Below are 19,892 nucleotides of genomic sequence, written 5' to 3' on the forward strand. Positions count from 1 at the left end.
AAATAAATGCAACATCTCTACCCAACAACATTAGAAAAAAGATTTTATTCGAATCTACTTGATGTATTTTACAGCTTTAACAATGCAAAATCATCTCTTATTCATACTTTCCTATCGTATTTCTAAAAATGAATTTTCTTGTAAATTAATAATATTTTTGAATCATGTGAAACTGCAATTTAAATCTTAAGATAACGAATTATGTTTAGATGTTATTAAAGCTTATATTTGAAAAATGCGATAGATAGAAATTAATCAATGAAATGACTATAATTTATTATTTAGAGTACATAAAAAATGTAAAATTATAGGATGGCCATAAAATAACTTTCCCTGTTTGGCGGCATCTGCAGCTAAAACGAATGAATGAAATGAGACCACATTTCATACGCAAAATATAAAAGGCATGGGAAGATGAATTCCGCAGGAAAAAAAAAATAATGTTAAAAGTTGCCTGTAGGGAAAATACTGACGCTCTGGGAATACAATTATGAATTAATTTATAAAACTTACAATATTAGGATACCAGGACGCCGTGCAACATTTTCAATACGCTGACCTTCACTGTGTACAATTAGGGATTGCAATACCGGGATACCGAATACCGGCATTTTGAGCCATTTGTACAGTTTTGTAATACCGGTATTTACAAGTTTAAATACCGTTTTTTTTTTTCGGTATTTACCATACATTTTAAAAATTGTTTCCACTATATGTTCAGGGATCGTCAATATAGCAAAATAGTATCCGTTTTTGTTTCATGTCTCTCTAACGGGCGAAATTAATTAGACTGTGAATACTAAGTTGCATCGCACAACCAAGAGCAGTGATAAAATCCAAGGAGGCGGGTCAATACTATCCTATTACAGCTACGAGCGATACTGCACACGCGCAGAATTCGTAGTCTGTTATTCGTATCTGTGAAAACAAGGCTGTACTTGTGAAGAAAGTGCGAAATATTTCGATATTTTTTAAATTGGTGAATTTGTTATTAACACTGTATTTGCATATCATACTTCAGATATCAAAATATTTTTCAGATTTATTATGTATATATTCATAAATAATAACCCATAATGATGAATAAGAATAATTTGAAAGAACATAAAAAATCAGTTGATAATACTTAGATTTGGTTTCATTATTTATATGATGAAAAGAATATGGTGGCACAATGTAAAAAAATGTTCAAGAGTTATTAAAGTGAACGGAGGAAGTACAAGCGGACTCCATACACATTTAAAAACGAAACATGATACAAATTTGTTAAAGAGGAAAGAATTTAATTGCGATGAGTTTAAATTTAAGCACAGTTTTTAAACCCAAGCCATCAGGGATTTTAGATAATTTTGAAAAAGAAGATAATTTGGATGAAATTATAATTAAAATGGCAGCATTAAATGGTTTTCCATTTCGAGTGTTTTGCACTTCTACTGAATTAAGAAAATCACTATCCGCCAGAGGTTTGAAAAATCTACCAACATCGATTAGCACTATAAGAAGAACTGTTATAAACTACAGAAACGGTGTTCGCAATTCTTTGAAACACGAGCTTATACAATTAAAAGTAAATGGTGAAAAATTTACATTTGGTGAATGGACAAGTATAAGAAATAGACGCTATTTAAATATAAATATACATTCAGAAAAAAAAATGGAATATAGGACTTACACTTGTCTCGGGAAGTATGCCAGCTGAAAAATGTGTAGAAGTGCTTAAATCTAAATTAGCGAAACATGGATTATCCCTGGAAGAAGATATTGTATCCATAACGAATGATGGCGCAACAGTTAAGAAAAAAGTTGGAAAGTTGATTGATGCAAATCAGCAATTGTGCTATACTCATGGAATTCAATTAGGAGTAATAGATATATTATACCAAAAACATAAAGAACAGAAGAATCCAAGTAGTGTGGATATAGAAACTTCGGATTCCGATATTGAAGAGAGTGAGAGTGATATTGACAATGAAGATAATGACAATGTAATTGTTGAAGAAGATATTGCTAATGAGGATGAAATATTAACCCATCAAGAATTGCTTCCTATAATTTATGAAATTCGAAAATTTTTAAAGATATTTAAACGTTCCCCTACAAAAAATGCCATATTACAAAAATATATACTAACTGAAAATAAAACAGAATATATGTTAATATTAGATTCTAAAACGTGTTGGAATAGTTTACTCCTAATGATGGAACGATTTTTGAAACTGAGAAATCCAATTCAAAAAGTAATAATCGACTTAAACCTACAAATTAATTTTTCAGATAGTGAATTCGACTTAATAGCCAGAACTGTATCAGCTCTACTTCGAATAAAACTGACTATTGAGGCATTATGTCGGAGAGATTCTAAATAAATAAATTTAAAAAAAATCTAGAGACCAAAATACAATGCAGAAATTAGCTATATCCAAACCCATCCGACGAGAAATCGATTTATTTGAAGATGAGGGATTTAGAGGTAAATACTTGGAAAAAGTATATCGCGCATCGCTAACAGTACCACCAACTAGCGTAGATGTCGAAAGAGCGTTCTCGGCATCTGGTAATTTTTGCACAAAATTATGTTCCAGGCTTAATGACTGTACAATTGAATCATTATGTTTTTTAAGATCACATTTCAAAAATTTGTAATAATACCACAGATTGAATACTGGTATTGACCCTTTTTTGTGATTTAAAAAAATAAGATGTTCTTTTACTTTTTTGTAATTATTTATATACTGTTATAATTTATAATTTACAAATTATTTTTTGTGATATTTACAGTCTCTAATAAAACTGGCAAATAAAACAAAGAAACACCTGTGTTTTCTTTCTTTTTCTAAAATTTCTACTACTGGTATCCCGGTATTAAGATCTAAAAAATACCGAATACCGTTATTGAACTTTTGGTCCGATATTGCAATCCCTATGTACAACATATTGCATACGATGTATGACGTTCTCCACTGCTGCTTGTAAACTGTCAGTTTCTGTACATAAGACATGCAGGTTTGCTCAAGTGCAGCCACGGCATTACACTGCCTAGGTAAACAACAGTTTTACCAGTAAAGCCGGTTGGCCGATTAGCCGCTTGGTAGGGCGTTGGATTTGCATCCTTTGCCTGAACCTGCCGCCCGAAGACTCTCCGTGTACATGGTGGCTGGCGCACATATAAATCTGACGTCGCCACAAGGTTCTCCAAGTCGAGACGATACCACTGGGGGGGGGTACTGAATCAGAGGTGATCGTTCTCTGATTCAGCTCTAAATTATGATCTGTAAATGAAATGTATGATTGAAGGCAGCCCCGTGAAAAGGGCTGTGTTGCATGAGTAGCTAAGACCCACCCTTGAATCTAGATAGTGCTACTAAAATAAGAGCTGCTAAAATTCGGCTTAGAATCACTGACTTAGTCAGCGAGCTTGTCTATAAGAAAGTGCCTTTAGCTACAACCGAAGAACAACAAATGTCAATCTTTTCTTTAACTTCCCCTTGCCTAGATTCCAATGAAAAGAGCAAGAAAAGGAAAATGAAGAACTACGATAACAGTCAGTCATTGAGCAGCTGACATTTGCTGAATCTATGAATCACAGAGTTAACGGAAACTTTGATGCGACTGAGATAAGAAAAGATCATAGAACTCTAACAAGAGCCAAAAAAAAAAAAAAAAAAAAAAAGGATGTTTTTTAAGCTTGAAAAATACTAAATAAAAAAATATATCTGAGAAAGCAATTTTATTTACACAGAATTAACAATAAAACAATATGAAATTGTAAATTGGACAAAAAAAAAAAAAAAAAAAAACTTTTACTCATCGCTCAAAAAAAAGGCAAAAATTCAGTGTTATCCTTGCATAGATGAAGTGCTTAAACTGATCTAGAGCTAGGGTAAAGGATCTCAGCATGACTGTCAGTGATATAAAAAAATAATAAATTTATAATATTTTTATTATCGTTTTTTATTGTCATTCAACTCATTTTTTATTATTGTGTTCAAATTTATGTGTGTTAGTCATTGATACTGCCTAGTATTTGTTTTAAAAGTGTGAAAACCTCCCCAGAATGCTCTGTAATCACTATACCCAGTTATTTTGTCTGACAGTACATATATTACATGAATTATTTAAATGTATTTACTAATATAAATAATTCAATAGCAATAGTTTTAATTTCAAAAAATTAAATATATTTTTGTCCATAATTTTGCTCAAATACACCACAGTGCGGAATCAAATCAAATAACACTCTGATCACTAAATTTAGACTGTCATTCACAAACTATATATTTTACGATATAGAGTTTTTAAATCTTCAGCATTAAATCTGATGCATGTACATTAATAACAACAAAAACAGAACACCTCTCGAATCAATAAACTGATCAGCTGAGTTTATTAATGTAGGTACTATCTCGAAATTTTTCTATTATGGGATCAATTTTTTAATCAATTTGTGGTCATGAAATTAATTTCTCAATAAAGATTTATTGAGTTCTAATGATAATTTACAGAGTTATTAGAGTTTTGAAAAATGTCACTTCAATTTTAAATGAGTCTTATGAACTTTCATCGATATTTCGGAAGCTGTTATATATTTCTCAAAAATTTTTTCATTCACTACAGGAAAACTATCGTAAACTGATTAGTATGACTACAATAGAAAGCGAAGTAATCTGTATCTTCAAGGCCCCTGCAGATATAATTAAGACTATTGATTTTGCGGATACGATGCAAATAAAAGAGAAAAGGACTGTGTTTGAAACAAAATGCAAGAGGTAATTTTCCTTTAAGAGAAAAATAATAAGACGATTAAGAAGAAAGAATGTCTAAACATTCAAATTCCACAATCACAATTTTAGCATGCTGATCGGCCAGTTCATTGCCTTGCATTCCACCAAGCGCTTTCATCTAGGTCGACCTTTTTGCCATATAGTTTTCATCTAAGGAACTCGAGTCTTAAAGAACTACGTAACATTGATAATCGTATGATGGTGTCTTACCACCTTCAAACAAACGAATTGTTGGAGTGCTTTAATGAAGCTCTAAACGATATGTTGCCCATGTATGTTGATATAACAGAAAAGCTAGGATGAAATATCACATTTTTAATGTTTGCTTATGATACTGCTAAACAGTACACAGCTTGTTTTATGCCTTTCAATTTTACTATGTGAATGAGAGGGTGAGATGGCATTTACAATCATGACACCAGTTAGCCCTTATGATGTAGTACAGTACTTCATCAGGGTACATTTTTAAGTACATTATTCAGATGATTTCTAGAGCCGAAAAATTCAGACAGCCAGGTTACAAACTCTGGAAATTCAGAATAAAGACCGTCGACATTATGACTCTAATCACCAAATAGTGATTTATGCTCATGGAAATCTGGTTTGTGTTTTTACCGTTATCCAGAAAATCGATTTTTCTTAAAAATTCCTAAGAAGATACTTTGGTCCATACCTAGTGTGCGCCATTTATCAGATGTGACTTACAAATATAAGATGTGAGACTTTGATCCATCTTCTAAAATAAAAAAAGAGGCATTGTTTTTAAATAAAATAACATTGTTTATAAATAAAAGCATCTCATGATCCGGCGAAGCAATATAAAATGAAAGAAAATCTTAAACAAAATGACAGCATTGACAAAATGACGTAAACAAAATTACAATAAAATATTTACAAAGGTTAAAATTATCTCAATCTGTCAGCAAGGCGCTGTCACTTTAGGAAACATTGCCGCATAAAGAAAACTTGCCAGTAGATTCTATGACTGAGTAGAGCATTGAACTGTTTGTCTATGGTTAGAATTCCGGCAATAGAAATCTAATCTAATAATTGGCATTTAAATTTGATTTGTTTCTGCTCTAGAAAATTCTAAATTAAAAAAAATATTGGATAATTATTCTAGAATATTCCGTAGTTGTATAATGCTGAATCACACAGTCTGTGAAAAAATTCTCTTTATTTTACGAGTTTTGGGATAATAAGGCTAGTTCATTGCTAAATTATTCTGGTTCTTTGCATTTTTATGAAAATACAAAAATGCTTTTTTTTATAAATGAAATATTTTATATTTTTACTTTGGTAATATGAAAAATAACAAGCACCATTTTTCTCTCAACGGTTGAGTAAGAATGATTTCAAATTTTATTTAAATGCATTCAGGCTAGTTTTAAATCCTTTTATCTGTCTTCTTTTACATTGTTTTGTCGTCCGATTTATGTAATTAAATTAAACAGGGTCTCTTTAAATTTCAAACGACGAGGCGGTATAATAGAAGATAGTTTCAAGATTGATGTTTTGTTAAGCAAATTTAAATTCAGTGGCTTTAATTGGAAGCTACGTGGATGCTTGTTGCAGTGGGAATGAATCTATTGTTTTCTAAAACATTTATATAGAGCTTTTAGTTAAATAGCTTAGGATTAACTATAGTCGATAGTTAAACGCAATTGATTTAATGTTGAATTATCTGAGTATTAGATTCTTCAATTAGCCTGTGATTATCAATCTCAATTTTATCATCTGGTTCACATTCAAAATCCTGGCTGTTAATGACTTAATTTTGAAGTCAAGGAATTACATTAATGTTTATTAAATGCTTTCCAAAACGTTTTGGTAGCTAAAAAGCTCCATTTTTCGAATTATAAGTAAAAACATGATGTTAAGCTAAAACTGGCTGTATACTTCTCGAATTTGTCAACAAACTAAACCGATATTGTAAAGGATTCGCTAATTATGTAAAATAAGTTCTAAAAAGAATTAAAAAAATCATTATGTAAAAATAGAATAGTTTCTCAATAGTAAATAGAATAGTAAAAATAGAATATCTTAAAGTCTACTAGTTCAAAAATAAATTATTTTATATAAAGAAAACCGGATGAACATTCACCATTTACTGATTGAAATTATTTTTTGAGCCGTTCATCGCATTTTCATTTTTGATTGGTTTTGAAACTAGGAATCAAAATTGCTGCGATATTGGTTTCCCCCCCCCCCTCTAATTTCTCATGTTTTTGTGGCCAGTCTCAAGTGGATAAGTTCTCGATTTTAGACCGGGGTTTTTTTAATAATACTCCAGATCGTTACAAATACATTTGAATTATGAGACAGATATAGTTTAGTTGCGTATAAATTTATCACCATATTACTAAATCGTCCTTCATATTTGTACGGGGTTAAAAGAATTCTGTTATCTTATTAAAAGCTTAAAAATAATGTAGTAATTTACTAAATTTCCTTCTCAAAACACTATTGAGTATCTGAATATACATTCTGTATATACATTCTGTCCTTAGGCCTTGCATTCCGAAAGCGTCTTTGTTTGTGGAGATAAATGTCTACAAATTCATTCTTTTGGTTCTGCTTTCCAAATATGCCTAAAATCACTGATTAGGAATCGTCTCAGTTCTGAGTACAGGAGCATGCATTAGTGTTAAAGTACCTTATTCATTAAGGAACGTGCATGTAGTAGCATTTTGTCAACAAATCATACGAGTAGTTTAGCCATGAATATTAAAGTTAGTTTTCATATACTCCCATGGTATCACTCCCCACTTAATACCATATTGTACATACTGTGGATTTCCTTGTAAATTTGCCACTTGCTTTCTTTAAGTGGCATTCTTTGCTGTTTTTTTTTTTTAAACTAACACATTGTTTGCCTTTGGACGATAACAGCAACTCTGTCACTTATATATATTTCCTCCTAACTGACTGCTTGAGCCATATATTGACATTTTAAAAACTTGTTTGCGTTTTTTAATAAGTATGCATGAATCATTTGGGACATTTCATAACTTCTAAAGATATAGATATTTTTAACCCTGTATTTCATAAGCAAATGACAATTCTCCCTATTTCATGAATTAAAGAATCGGCAACAATCAATGTATATTAATTTTTATGCTATATAATTAAATATGTAATTTATAATCGCATAATAAATACAATTATTGAAATAACCACTAAAATCATGTGAATGTAAAAAATGTGGGTAAAAAAAATCGTTATATATATAAAAATTTATTTCCCAACCAATAACTTTAGATTTTTTTTTCTTGCGTGTTATTATGATCGTATGATAATTTATATTTCAGAATTATATTTAGTATGCAATGTATTTTTTTGTGTTGAAGAATTATTTAAATGGTTACAATGAATATATTTTTTTCTAAATTCTAGATATACTTAGTAATGATGCCAATGCAGTTATCATTCGAGGTTCATTTTGCTTATTTCAGATTACAAGCATGGGAGTAGCTACCTTGTTCTTCAATCCTCTGATATAATTAGCGGAAATATGAATTTACAATTATTATATTATTTTATTTTCCTATACAAGTAGTGTTAAATTTTAACTAAAAAGATTTTTGCATCCCTTTTTGCACATTTGCTATATTTTGCTTTTATCTTCTCATAATTTTACAATTTAGTTTAGTTTACTACAGTCAACGTAAAGGGTCTTGTTTAAATAAGTTCAACTCCAACCCATTACTTTATAATTAATGGAATTTAAATTAAATTCCTTCTTGACCAAAATAATAAATAATTCTTAATTAAATCGCTTATTATTAGAAAGTCATTTTGCCAAGCGCTTTTTCAACCGGTAAGCATAGGAGCCCAAATCATTAACTACAAACTAAAATTGAAATAAAGGGATATTTGTCATACCCTAGTAGCACACAAATATTGTAAAATATTATATGACATTGATAAATATTCACAATATTGAATAATATCATGAAATATTGATTAATATCATATAATATCGCACACTATTGTATAATATTGTGCAATACGCTGTGCTACCTGGGTAAAACAATGTAGAAAATCTTTCTAATTAAATATCAGAGATAACATTTTAATTTTAAAAACGGAAATATATGAAATTTAAGGATGTAGAAATCCAGTTCAAGCCCTCATTTTTTATATAATTAAAAAAGGATTATTTTATCAAATTTGAAGCAGCAGGTACTAATGTAAAATTTAAATTGATGACTGATTTTTTTTACGTTGTGTTTAAAATTTAAATGAGAATAAATTTCATCGGAATCTTCGACATGCATTGTTTTAAAATAATTATATTTCAAGTAATTTTGATTCTTTTTTTCATTCAGTTAAATCTATGGAAATAATGCAGTAATCGATGGAAAATTCAAATCATTGGAAAAATAAAAATAAAAATATTTCTTCGAAATTAAATGAAGACAGAAACATTAAAATGCCGTATGAGTTTGTAAAAATATCAGCATTTAATCGTTGTCGTTCAACTCCAATACCAAAAAATATTTCAAGTTTTTATCAATTTTATAATTTTTATTTCTACTTTGATTTTCAGCTAGCTTATGTAATTGTACAGAAGTTGTTCGAATAATAATTCATTGTCGAAAATGATGCAAAAATTAAACTATGTATTAAATATGATTTTGGTAATAAAAAATTCTTATACTAGATTATTTATATGACAGAGAAAATTCGTTTTCAAACGCAGCTGTAGCATTTTGTGTGCGTGTAAGTGAGTGAATGAATGAAAGCCAAGCCTTCTTTATTCTGCAATTCCAACTGAATGCGAAGAAAATTCAGTCCAGTCTCAAGAAGTAGTGAAAATATCCAAATATAATTTGCTTATTCTATACACGAAATCTTTCATGAATGAATGGAATGGAATGAAATCTTCCATGATTGAATTAGTTGAATATATGAAATGAATGAATGAATTGTACGAATGCATGAATTGAATGAATGAATTGTACGAATGCATGAATTGATTGAATGCATTGTATGAATGAAATGAATGAATGAAGAGAATGAATTCAGGAATTTGAAAAAATGAATTGATTCATTGAATGAATGAATGAATTGAATAAATGAAATGAATGAATGAATGAATTGAATAAATGAAATGAATGAATGAATGAAATTGAATAAATGAAATGAATGAATGAATTCAGGAATTTGAATAAATGAATTGATTTATTGAATGAATGAATTGAACGAATTCAGGAATTTGAATAAATGAATTGATTTATTGAATGAATGAATTGAATGAATTCAGGAATTTGAATAAATGAATTGATTTATTGATTGAATGAATTGAATGAATTCAGGAATTGAATAAATGAATTGATTAATTGATTGAATGAATGAATTGAATAAATGAAATGAATGAATGAATTGAATAAATAAAATGAATGAATGAATTGAATAAATGAAATGAATGAATGAATTGAATAAATAAAATGAATGAATGAATTGAATAAATGAAATGAATGAATGAATTGAATAAATAAAATGAATGAATTGAATAAATGAAATGAATGAATGAATTGAATAAATAAAATGAATGAATTGAATAAATGAAATGAATGAATGAATGAAAGAATAGAATAAATGAAATGAATGAATTCAGGAATGTGAATAAATTAAATGAATGAATTCAGGAATGTGAATAAATGAATTGATTAATTGAATGAATGAATGAATTCAATAAATGAATGAAGGAAATGAATTCATGAATTTGAATAAATGAATTGAATAAATAAATAATTGAATGAATTGATTGATTTAGTGAATGAATTGAATGAATTCTAATAAATGAATTGAACTGAATAATTGAATGAATGTATGAATGAATTCGAATAAGTCAAGTAGATGAATGAATTGATTGATTGATTGAGTGAATGAATTAAATTAATTCGAATGAATGTATTGAATGAATGAAAGAATTTCAATAAATGAATTTATTGAATGAGTTGATTGATTAAATGATTGAATTTGAATAAATGAAATGATTGAATGAATTGATTGATTAAATGATTGAATCGAATGAATTTATTGAGTAATTGAATGAATGAATTCAATTGAATCAAAGGAATTGATTGATTAAATGAAAGAATTGAATGAATTAATTGTTTGAGTGATTGAATGAATGAATTGAAGTTAATCGAATGAATTGAATTCAGTTCAGTGAATGAATTCTTATGCAATCTGTTAATTTTTTCAAAACAGTAATCACAGTAATAAGTTTTTTGTTATAAAAAATTCTCAAACTAACCAATTTATATAACAGCGAGAATTCGTTTTAGGACGCAACTGTATTTGTGTGTGTAAATGAATTAAAATAAATTTCTTTATCTTGCAATTTTAACTTAGTGCGACGCAAATTCAAGCTAGCCTCAAGAAGTAGTGAAAATATCCAAATATTTGTTGCTTATTCTCTATATGCCATCTTTCATGAATAAATGGAATGAATGAAAATGTCTAAGTAAATGAATGAATTGATTGATTTGATTATTTGATTGAATAAATGAATGATTTGATTGATTGGATTATTAAATTGTATAAATGAATGCATTTTTTTTATTTAATTAATGAATGAATTGATTGATTGAATGAATTTATAGGGTGATTGGATGAATGAATTGTATGAATTGAAAGAATGAATGAATGGAATGGAAGAATGAATAAATAAAATCCTGTCCTTTGGATATATTTTAATTCATAAAATTCTTATGCAATCTGTTAGCTTTTTCAAATGCTAATCGCGTTTTTGCTGACTAATGAGAAGGTTCGGGGAATAAAAATATGCCCTAAGACCTTATTTATATCAAGTTCGTTGTTTTATTCATTTTTTTCCATTACATGTAGAATGTAGGAATTCGATATGAATAGAATTGAATAAAATTTATAATTTTTTGATCAGTTTTTTACGATATTAAAGAAATCTTCAATTGCCAAAAATATAGTTCAAGATGTCACTCATATCTTTAAATGAATTTAGACTGATATGTTAGTTATCTTAATTGCGTTTTTAAATACCTTAGAAATAAAGACAGCAAGCAAAATAATCGATGTAATTGTTCAAAATGTTTTTAAAAAGTAGCCAAGAAATAAAAAAATATGTTTGGGCAGCAAAATAATAAATAAAATTATGTAATAATCATTTTTTTCTCTTATTTTTTCTGGACCTCGCCCATTTGAAAAATAACTTTCTTCTTAGGACATCTTCTCTTTTTCAGCGCAAAGTAGCTGAAACACGATTCATTTTGAAGAATAATTATATAAAAAAAATTATAATTTGAAAAAAGTTATTGCAATTTGTTTTATAAAGAAACGGAAGAATTTTCTTTTAACAAGCAATAGTTGTAATTTACTTGTCGCCCTTTTTACAGCCGTTAATAGATTTGCATCGTGAGAATTTTGTTAGGAAATTGGGCATTCATAAATTTGGGAACAGAGATAACTAAGAAGGTACTGTATCTTTATTTGATGTCTTTGTTGGAAGAATGCTTTCATTCTTATAGTTAGTTTATGTTTATTTCTTAGAAGTACGAAGGCCTTTTCTTTTCGAGGCGAGAATTTCTTTAAACTATCAAATAAAACGTAATTCCTTTCTGCTTTTCGATCATTCGCTGTTGTGCTTTTGTTGAAAGCAAAACAAATTCTTTTATATAGTTCTGATATGATTTAAACTCTTGTGTCTTCATTGTTTCATCGCTGTTTGATTTTTTATGTTTAAAAATGCCATGATTTATCGTCTAAAATACACGCTAAGCAGAGGTATTAACTTCCCCTAAAAAATTTCAATAATTTTATAAATTAATTATTTTTTCGTAGATATTTAAAATACCTTAAACCTTAAAATACTTTAGTATCATCATCAGTCAATAATGATTTTCGCTCCGCATTCTTTAGTTTGAATGCTTTGACAAAGTTACATGCCTGTTTAAGTAAACATTTATACATGAAAAAATGACTGTCAAATGAAGCAACTTTGTGAAATGTGTTAAAACCAGTAGAAATCCCCAAAACGTCAGAAAAATAATCAAACTGTTAAAATACATTACTTTTAATCCTTTATTATGAAGTTAGTTACGCAATAATATTCGGAATATAAAAACTGGAATGTTAAAAATTCACAAACTTTAATTTAAGCATTTATACTTTTATCAGAAAAGATAAATATCTCCCTGTTTTCATTGTAAAGAAGATCAATCATCTGCGCGATATCTTGTATATTGAGTAAATTTCATGCACGTTTTGGAAGGTTAAAAGCTTTCCCTCTGTCAATCGTACGAAAATTTTCCTCAAATTGGTTGATACTCTTTTATTTTAAGAACTTCACAAATATTGCAAAGTTTTATTTTTGAAGAGCCGTACCATCCATTTTCTGGGCCATCAATTTCGCTTCAACATTTCATTAACTTTGTGTAGATGGGTCAGGTAAAAAAAATGAACAAGTAGACTCGTCACTTCTGTGATGGCCTTCTCCTTATTGTTTTTCTGTTTACGAGTCCCCCCCCCATACAATACGATTTTCTGTTAAAGTACTTGAAAGGGACGGGTCTTTTTTTTTTTTTATCTACAATTAAATTGTAAAATGTATTTCCCCTTAAAATCGGATCAATCTTTTGCAATGAGCCGCAGATCAGAAGCATCAAGAGACATCTTCCAGTCTTTGCAAACATGGACTTGTTCGATGATTACATCTTCTTCTTCACAATTCTATAAAATTTGGACTGTCTTTCTAGAATGGAAATACTTGACTTTATTCTCAATGGTTCATTGAGGGATATTATAACTGTCAGATGTTTTCCCACTGCTCATTTTCTCATTACCCACAGCAAAGACGGTAAGTTGCGCAAAAGTATTATTTTAATTTTAATATCTCTGGACACCCAACTTGATCTTAATGCAACTTGAGATCTGAAACACCAATGAAGATAACACGGAAAATGCACGATTTGAAAAAAAAATGTATATATATAAAAATCTGAGATAAAGAAGAAATTTTAGGTTAACAAAGTTGTCACATTTTCACCTAAATTTGTGGTGCAACATTTACTACAAGTGTGTTTTGAAAATAAAAGTCCAGTCTGCCATATAAGTTAAGATTAAAGTCGAAAACGCAAACTAATTACTATTTTCTTCTAACGCCATATGGCCAAAGGTTGAGACAATGTCATCAGATTGCACCAGATGTATTTATTTTTCTCAATTACCATCTGGCTGAGTTGATTAATCAATTGAGTAACTGTTGCTGTATTCATTTAGCTAAAAAATTTGTTTCTCATATTTTCAACCGGTCTCTACACGATACAATTTCCTAGAGAAACAAATTTTTTCCTTAGGAATCTATGTAAAATAGAACAATGTGTTACATTCCGAAAAAATGTTCAAACGAATTTGTAATTATGTAATTTATTATTTATAATGCTGCTGCTGTCACAAGAAAATTTTATGAAGACATTCATTGTCAGCTACGCTTCAAAATTTGGCGAAAATGAGACATAATATTTCTGCGTGATTATGATGATTTTTTTCAATGTGCGATGTACAAATTTCTCACGCTTTCAGCATCTCCTTTATATGACTAGAAGAGTATTGCTCTGTTGAAAGTATTATTTTTCTTCATTCGTGACCAAATCCCACCCACAAGTTTTTGCTGTGATACAGATTACACTTTCATAAGTTCTTCGGTAGTTCTAGCTATGTTCTTCCATCAGCTCATCCATGTGGTTGCTATTCAACTCTTGCCTCATAATCTTGATCAGAGACACAATCTCGTCGATAAGAATCCACGGGAATTCGCTCAAACCTCTTGGAGTCGCGTTCGACAACGCTTTCTGAGCAAAGCTTCTTCCAATGAGAAGTAAAAATTATCATCAAGCAAAACTCTACACAAACTGATACCGAGATGCAGGTCAATTCTGTTGACGTCTCGGTGCCTCCTCATGGCTCATTAAGAATAATTTATTTTACATTCTGTTTAAGTCGTTATGTGAATCATTTTTTATGAGATGTATTCGTTAAGCAAGGTATAACTGTATCATGATTTTGCTCATGTTTATTCGTTGACATATTTCAATATACTTGTAACAAACCTAGATATTTGACATTGCTTTGTTTGTCTACTCAATAACTAGGAGAAATCTTCTTTGCATGGAAATACTGTATAAAATTATTGAAATTTTATAAATATTCTAAATACAGAAAATCCAGTTAATCTAAGAAATAAGTGTGCTCCAAAATATCATAGAGATTTTGAAATTTCTCTAATGTAATGTTGTAGAATAATGTTTTTGAGTTTTCTTAAAACGTTTTGCATATCCTAGAAGGAATGAGAATATTTTGGAATACATAGAATCCTCTAGAATTTTCCAAGAATTAAATAATGTTGCAAAATTCTTCAGGTTTCGAATTATAATAAGGCTTAAATATCTGAATGCTCCAAAATGCACTACAAATTTCTAGTTGCTTTGCAAGATTCTAAATGTAAAATTGTTCAAAAATATTGTGGGATATTCTCTTGAATTTGAAATATGCAATTCTGTAAATAATAATTAAGAATAAATCTAATCTGTTGAGCATATAGTGTATATGAATGGTCAAATCGCTGTCGTTTTATCAAGGGAATTGAAAAATCTGCAAAAGCGCTTATTACATACGATCCTTCACAAGAAGGTATGTCCCGATAACACTTGCAACACCTTTATTGTATCTCTAAAGGAGAGGGAAACCAAGTATGTGCTTGATTGTTAAATGTCACCTTCAGCACTTTGAGATGCAATGATGCGTCCTATTTATTTACCAAGTCCAATTTATTACGAGAATGTAATTGGAATTACTTTCTCGATTTGATGTGTAAAAATATAAATAGTTTAAGCATGCACTTTTTTACACCTTCCATTGCAACTTTATCACCCATCTTTGACTTTGGAAGTTGATGTAAGGAGTAAATATTCCAGAGATCTCCAGAAAACCGAAGATCAATAAAGTGTCGATAAAACATCTCGAATGGGAAGTAATCTACGGAAGTGAAATGCTCTGCTTTCAGATGAAAATTTATCATCATTACGGCATGAAACATTTTCAGTCTGAGTGCCGCCAGCCTTCTGGAACACAACATTTATGTTGCTTTTATCCGAGACGCTGCTGTATTCAGGTTCATAAAATCTTAGGAGCCAAAACTTTTCGGAATGGACAAAAGACTCTTCAAAATAGATTTGTTTTTGCTTGGATTTTGAAAAAAAAAATAGTCGAAAGTTACTGTTACTTGAATGAAGAAAAAAGAAATGATCGATGGAATTTATTTCAGATACATTTCGAAATCAATAAAAGAAATAATAATATCGAGCATGACATATATTTAAGCGAAGTGGAATTTTTGTTGAGTCGAAAGCAATTCTTTTTGAAGTTCAATACTTATTAAAAGTCCTTTATTTCTTAAAATATTGATTAATTATTCAAAAGAAATTGTTGTATATGGAATTAAAAATTATATTTGGCATCTAGTGAATGTGAATTTGAGATGAAATTCTTTTAAATTAATTTCAAAACAAGAATATATATTAGTATACTCTCAATAAACAAACTCATTTAAATATTTGATTCCATACCAAAAACAATGATTGGGATATGAAGTGTATATATCGGAGAAAAAAAAATGATGAAAGCAATCATAGATTTGAATTGTAATATTTTCCTGAATATACCGTACATCTGGGATTTCAACAAAATTCAATTATATTACAGAAAAATTAAATAAAAAAATTATATTGTTTCGATTTGTCATCTAATTAATCTTTTTCTAAGTTGCAAAATAAGTTTATTTGTACGCATCGCATGAGTCACGTCGAACAGTGAGCTCTTTGCTTAAACTTTAATAACTAAACAATAAGTTAGTTTTTCAGCAAACTTATTTGGCTAAAAAATTATTTGAATAAAACAAACTTATTTGAATAAAAAAAGTTTGAAATATCTAAATATAATTTAAATTTAGGGCAACTAGAATAAAAGTATTTTTTTAAATAATAAGTGTTTAATTTGTGTTTAAAAATTATATCGTTTATTTAAAAAAAATGGTTAGATGTAGAAATTAAAATATATTGTTGTGAAAACTGAATATTGACAATTTTTAAAGACAATATTAAGCTTTTTATTCAATCAATATATGAATTAAGGTTAGTTATTCAATCAGGTAAGCTGATCAATATATCGATTTACGCTATTATCTTAGTAATTTAATTGGATTGTGCACTAATGTAATAAAATCCAATTAATATTTTTTCAATACATAATTCAATTAATAATGAATGCTATGGTGTAAATGATACTACTTTAGGCTTTTTCTGTCTGAAATTCTCCCTTTCATTTTCTTTGTAAACTTCATCTCATTCGATAATATCAAAAAGGAAATGAATGGTTTTTAAAAAGCAATTAATATTTTCTTGAAGAAAAATGTACTGAAATCATAACATTAAAAATAAATAAACAAATACCAAAAAGGTGAAGAAGCCTCTAAAAAGTAAGGAAATGCGTAATTGTACACGTTAGAGTATTATTGGTTAGGAATGTGATTAATATAGTTTTTAGTTGGGCTATTAGATGGATTTTGTAATCTCCTCTAGAATGGTGATTTTTAAAGACGGAGTTGTATTAATTGAAGTGTTTTGTCTTCTTAGGAACGCCTGCTGCTCAGTGTGCTTCCCCAGCATGTAGCTATGGAAATGAAGGCTGACATTATTCGACCCAGAGAAGGCCCTTTTCATAAAATATACATTCAGAAGCACGAGAACGTGAGGTAAGAACATGTAAAAAGATATTTGTTGTATTCGTCAGTTTTCAATATCTTTCGATAAACAGATTCATTCAAATCATTGTTATCATGCTTAGGTAAAAGTGTAATAATAAGTCTATATTCTTCATGGAATAATAATGGTCCAGTGACATAATTATTTTATTTAAGCACTACAGTCAGCATCAATGAAAAATCAGTCGAAAAGACACGAAGGAAAAAAGTGGGAAGTAATCGAATGCAATATTGGGTATTCTGTGGGCTTCGTGATTAGAGGGTTGTTGGTTCAGCAGAGGACCGCTGTGTTAAGCATCTTCGAGGATCATACATTCTCATGTTAGAATGGTGTAGAAGTGCAGACTCAGGTGTCGTCCTCGGCATCTGATCACGGCTGAAAGCTATAAAATAAACCGTCCGAAAATAACCTGTTTCAACTACAAAATGGAGCGTTAGCCCTTTAACCGGTAATAATATGCCATATTAAGTGTATGAATATCAAAAAGATCTTTTAGTTAAAAGATTAATAAAACTATCCAGGTGAGCATTATTAGTTGCTCAAAGCAGTGAAGAAATTCTTACGAAGTTAAATACTAAATATCCTTGTCAAATAGTCCTTCCAAAAGAAAAAAAAAGCTTTTAGAATAGAAATAGAGAATCTAGAGATATAGATGGCATCTCTTTGACCAAATTAGCATACATGCTAAATTTAAAGGGGATTGAAACTCAAAGGGCTACATAAAATATTTACGTCAGTTTAAAATATTTGAATTTTGTCACATTCCTATTTAAGAATAAGCTTTTCTTCAATGCTTTTCATTTCATTAATTCAAAATCTAATAAGAGCCGTTTTCCAAGAGGACAAAGTGAAATAATAATATGATAAATAGTATTTGAAATAGTAAATATTCCTGATATTTTGCTCAAAACTCAATTGATTTTTATTGATCCGGCATTGAGATTTTGCATACTAAATAGCAAAATGATAATGGGGGCGATTCCATCGTTGATTGAATTTAAAACTTTAAAAAATTGTTTGAATTTAATTTGAAAAAAAAATGACATTACTTTCCGGTCCCCTAATATTAAAACTAAGAATGCCGAAAATAATTTTAGAAACTTAAGGCACTTAAATATCTTGAACTTTGGAAACAAAAGGACCATAAAAATATTTTTCTGTCTTTCAATCGTGTATTTTAATTCTTTAAAGAAAATATATGTCTTTCGATATTCAGGGGTGTTTGTGCTCCGGGGAAACCCCGGAATTCCGGGGATTTTGAACTTCGATACCCGGAAATTCCGGGGATCGTCGTTCAAAAGGAAGTAGGAATAATAATGAATTATTTATTTTGATCTGGGCGATTTTGTTTGCTTTGAAAGCAGAAAACGCAAGGTCAGCGTGTGTGGTGAAAACTTTTCCTTTCTTTCTCCAAAGGCAGTGATAATGCGTGAAAAGGGGGAAAAAACTTCTTTTTTGTTCTTTCCTTATTGCGAGTTATGACTCATTCCCCCGTTTCTCGGACATTCTCTTCTGGATTCTTTTCGGCAAGTAGGCGCGGCAGAAAAAAAAAGGGAGAGACTTCGCGACCAGATGTGCGATCACGTGACTCTGGGTTCAAAAGTCTTATCTCTCCTGGCGTGGCGCCAATAAGTAGAGAAGGGGGATTTTTCGCCGTATTAGCTATTTGTCATTGATCGCTTCGCAACTTTTTTTTCTCCTCTGTGTAAAATTTTCGTTTCATTTATTGATGCACGTGTAAATTTTTCGTTTCTCTTATTGAAATATTTTTTTATTTATGTACGCAAGAGAATTTCACTTTGAAATTTCAGCATATGAAACAGAAATTACCCCTTAAAAATTCATATCTAATTAGTTTTACAGCATTAGATTCAGAGCTAAGAGGTAAAACCAGTACAATATTAGCTTTTGAAAAATTATCATCTTTTATGTCCCATATTTTTAGTGATAATGAAAAGTCAAAAGTAGAAGCTGAAATAAGGTTATACCAGAGTGATATTGATATCACCAAAGAAATGCTCTACACATCTGATGAAAGTGGAAATCAAGTCAAGTGTACAATTGATAAATATTGGTCTAAAGTTTTTAATTTAAAAGGTGATTTCACAAATGATTATAAGTATCCTATATTGGCTAAATTGGTCAAAGCCTGCCTTAGCTGCTTCCATGGCTCATTAGTGGAAAGTGCATTCAACTTAATGGATACACTTGTCACTGACTATAGAACCTCTCTTAAGATTGATTCCCTAGATGCAGTGCAGACTATTAAATATGATTTAATGGCTTCTAAAGAAACCTCATGTGA

At 29.6% G+C, this 19,892-nt stretch overlaps 1 protein-coding gene across 1 annotated transcript in view; it reads left to right on the top strand.

Moving 5' to 3' along the window:
* LOC129958256 (adenylate cyclase type 1-like) overlaps positions 1 to 19,892 on the top strand; it is a 176,282-nt gene that overhangs the window by 108,678 nt on the left and 47,712 nt on the right. Inside the window, exon 3 of the mRNA XM_056070568.1 lies at positions 17,459 to 17,577. Coding sequence (XP_055926543.1) covers positions 17,459 to 17,577 — 119 coding nt within the window. The remainder of the gene's footprint in view (positions 1 to 17,458; positions 17,578 to 19,892) is intronic.

This window comes from Argiope bruennichi, chromosome X1, assembly GCF_947563725.1.
Source record: "Argiope bruennichi chromosome X1, qqArgBrue1.1, whole genome shotgun sequence".
Taxonomy (NCBI): domain Eukaryota; kingdom Metazoa; phylum Arthropoda; class Arachnida; order Araneae; family Araneidae; genus Argiope; species Argiope bruennichi.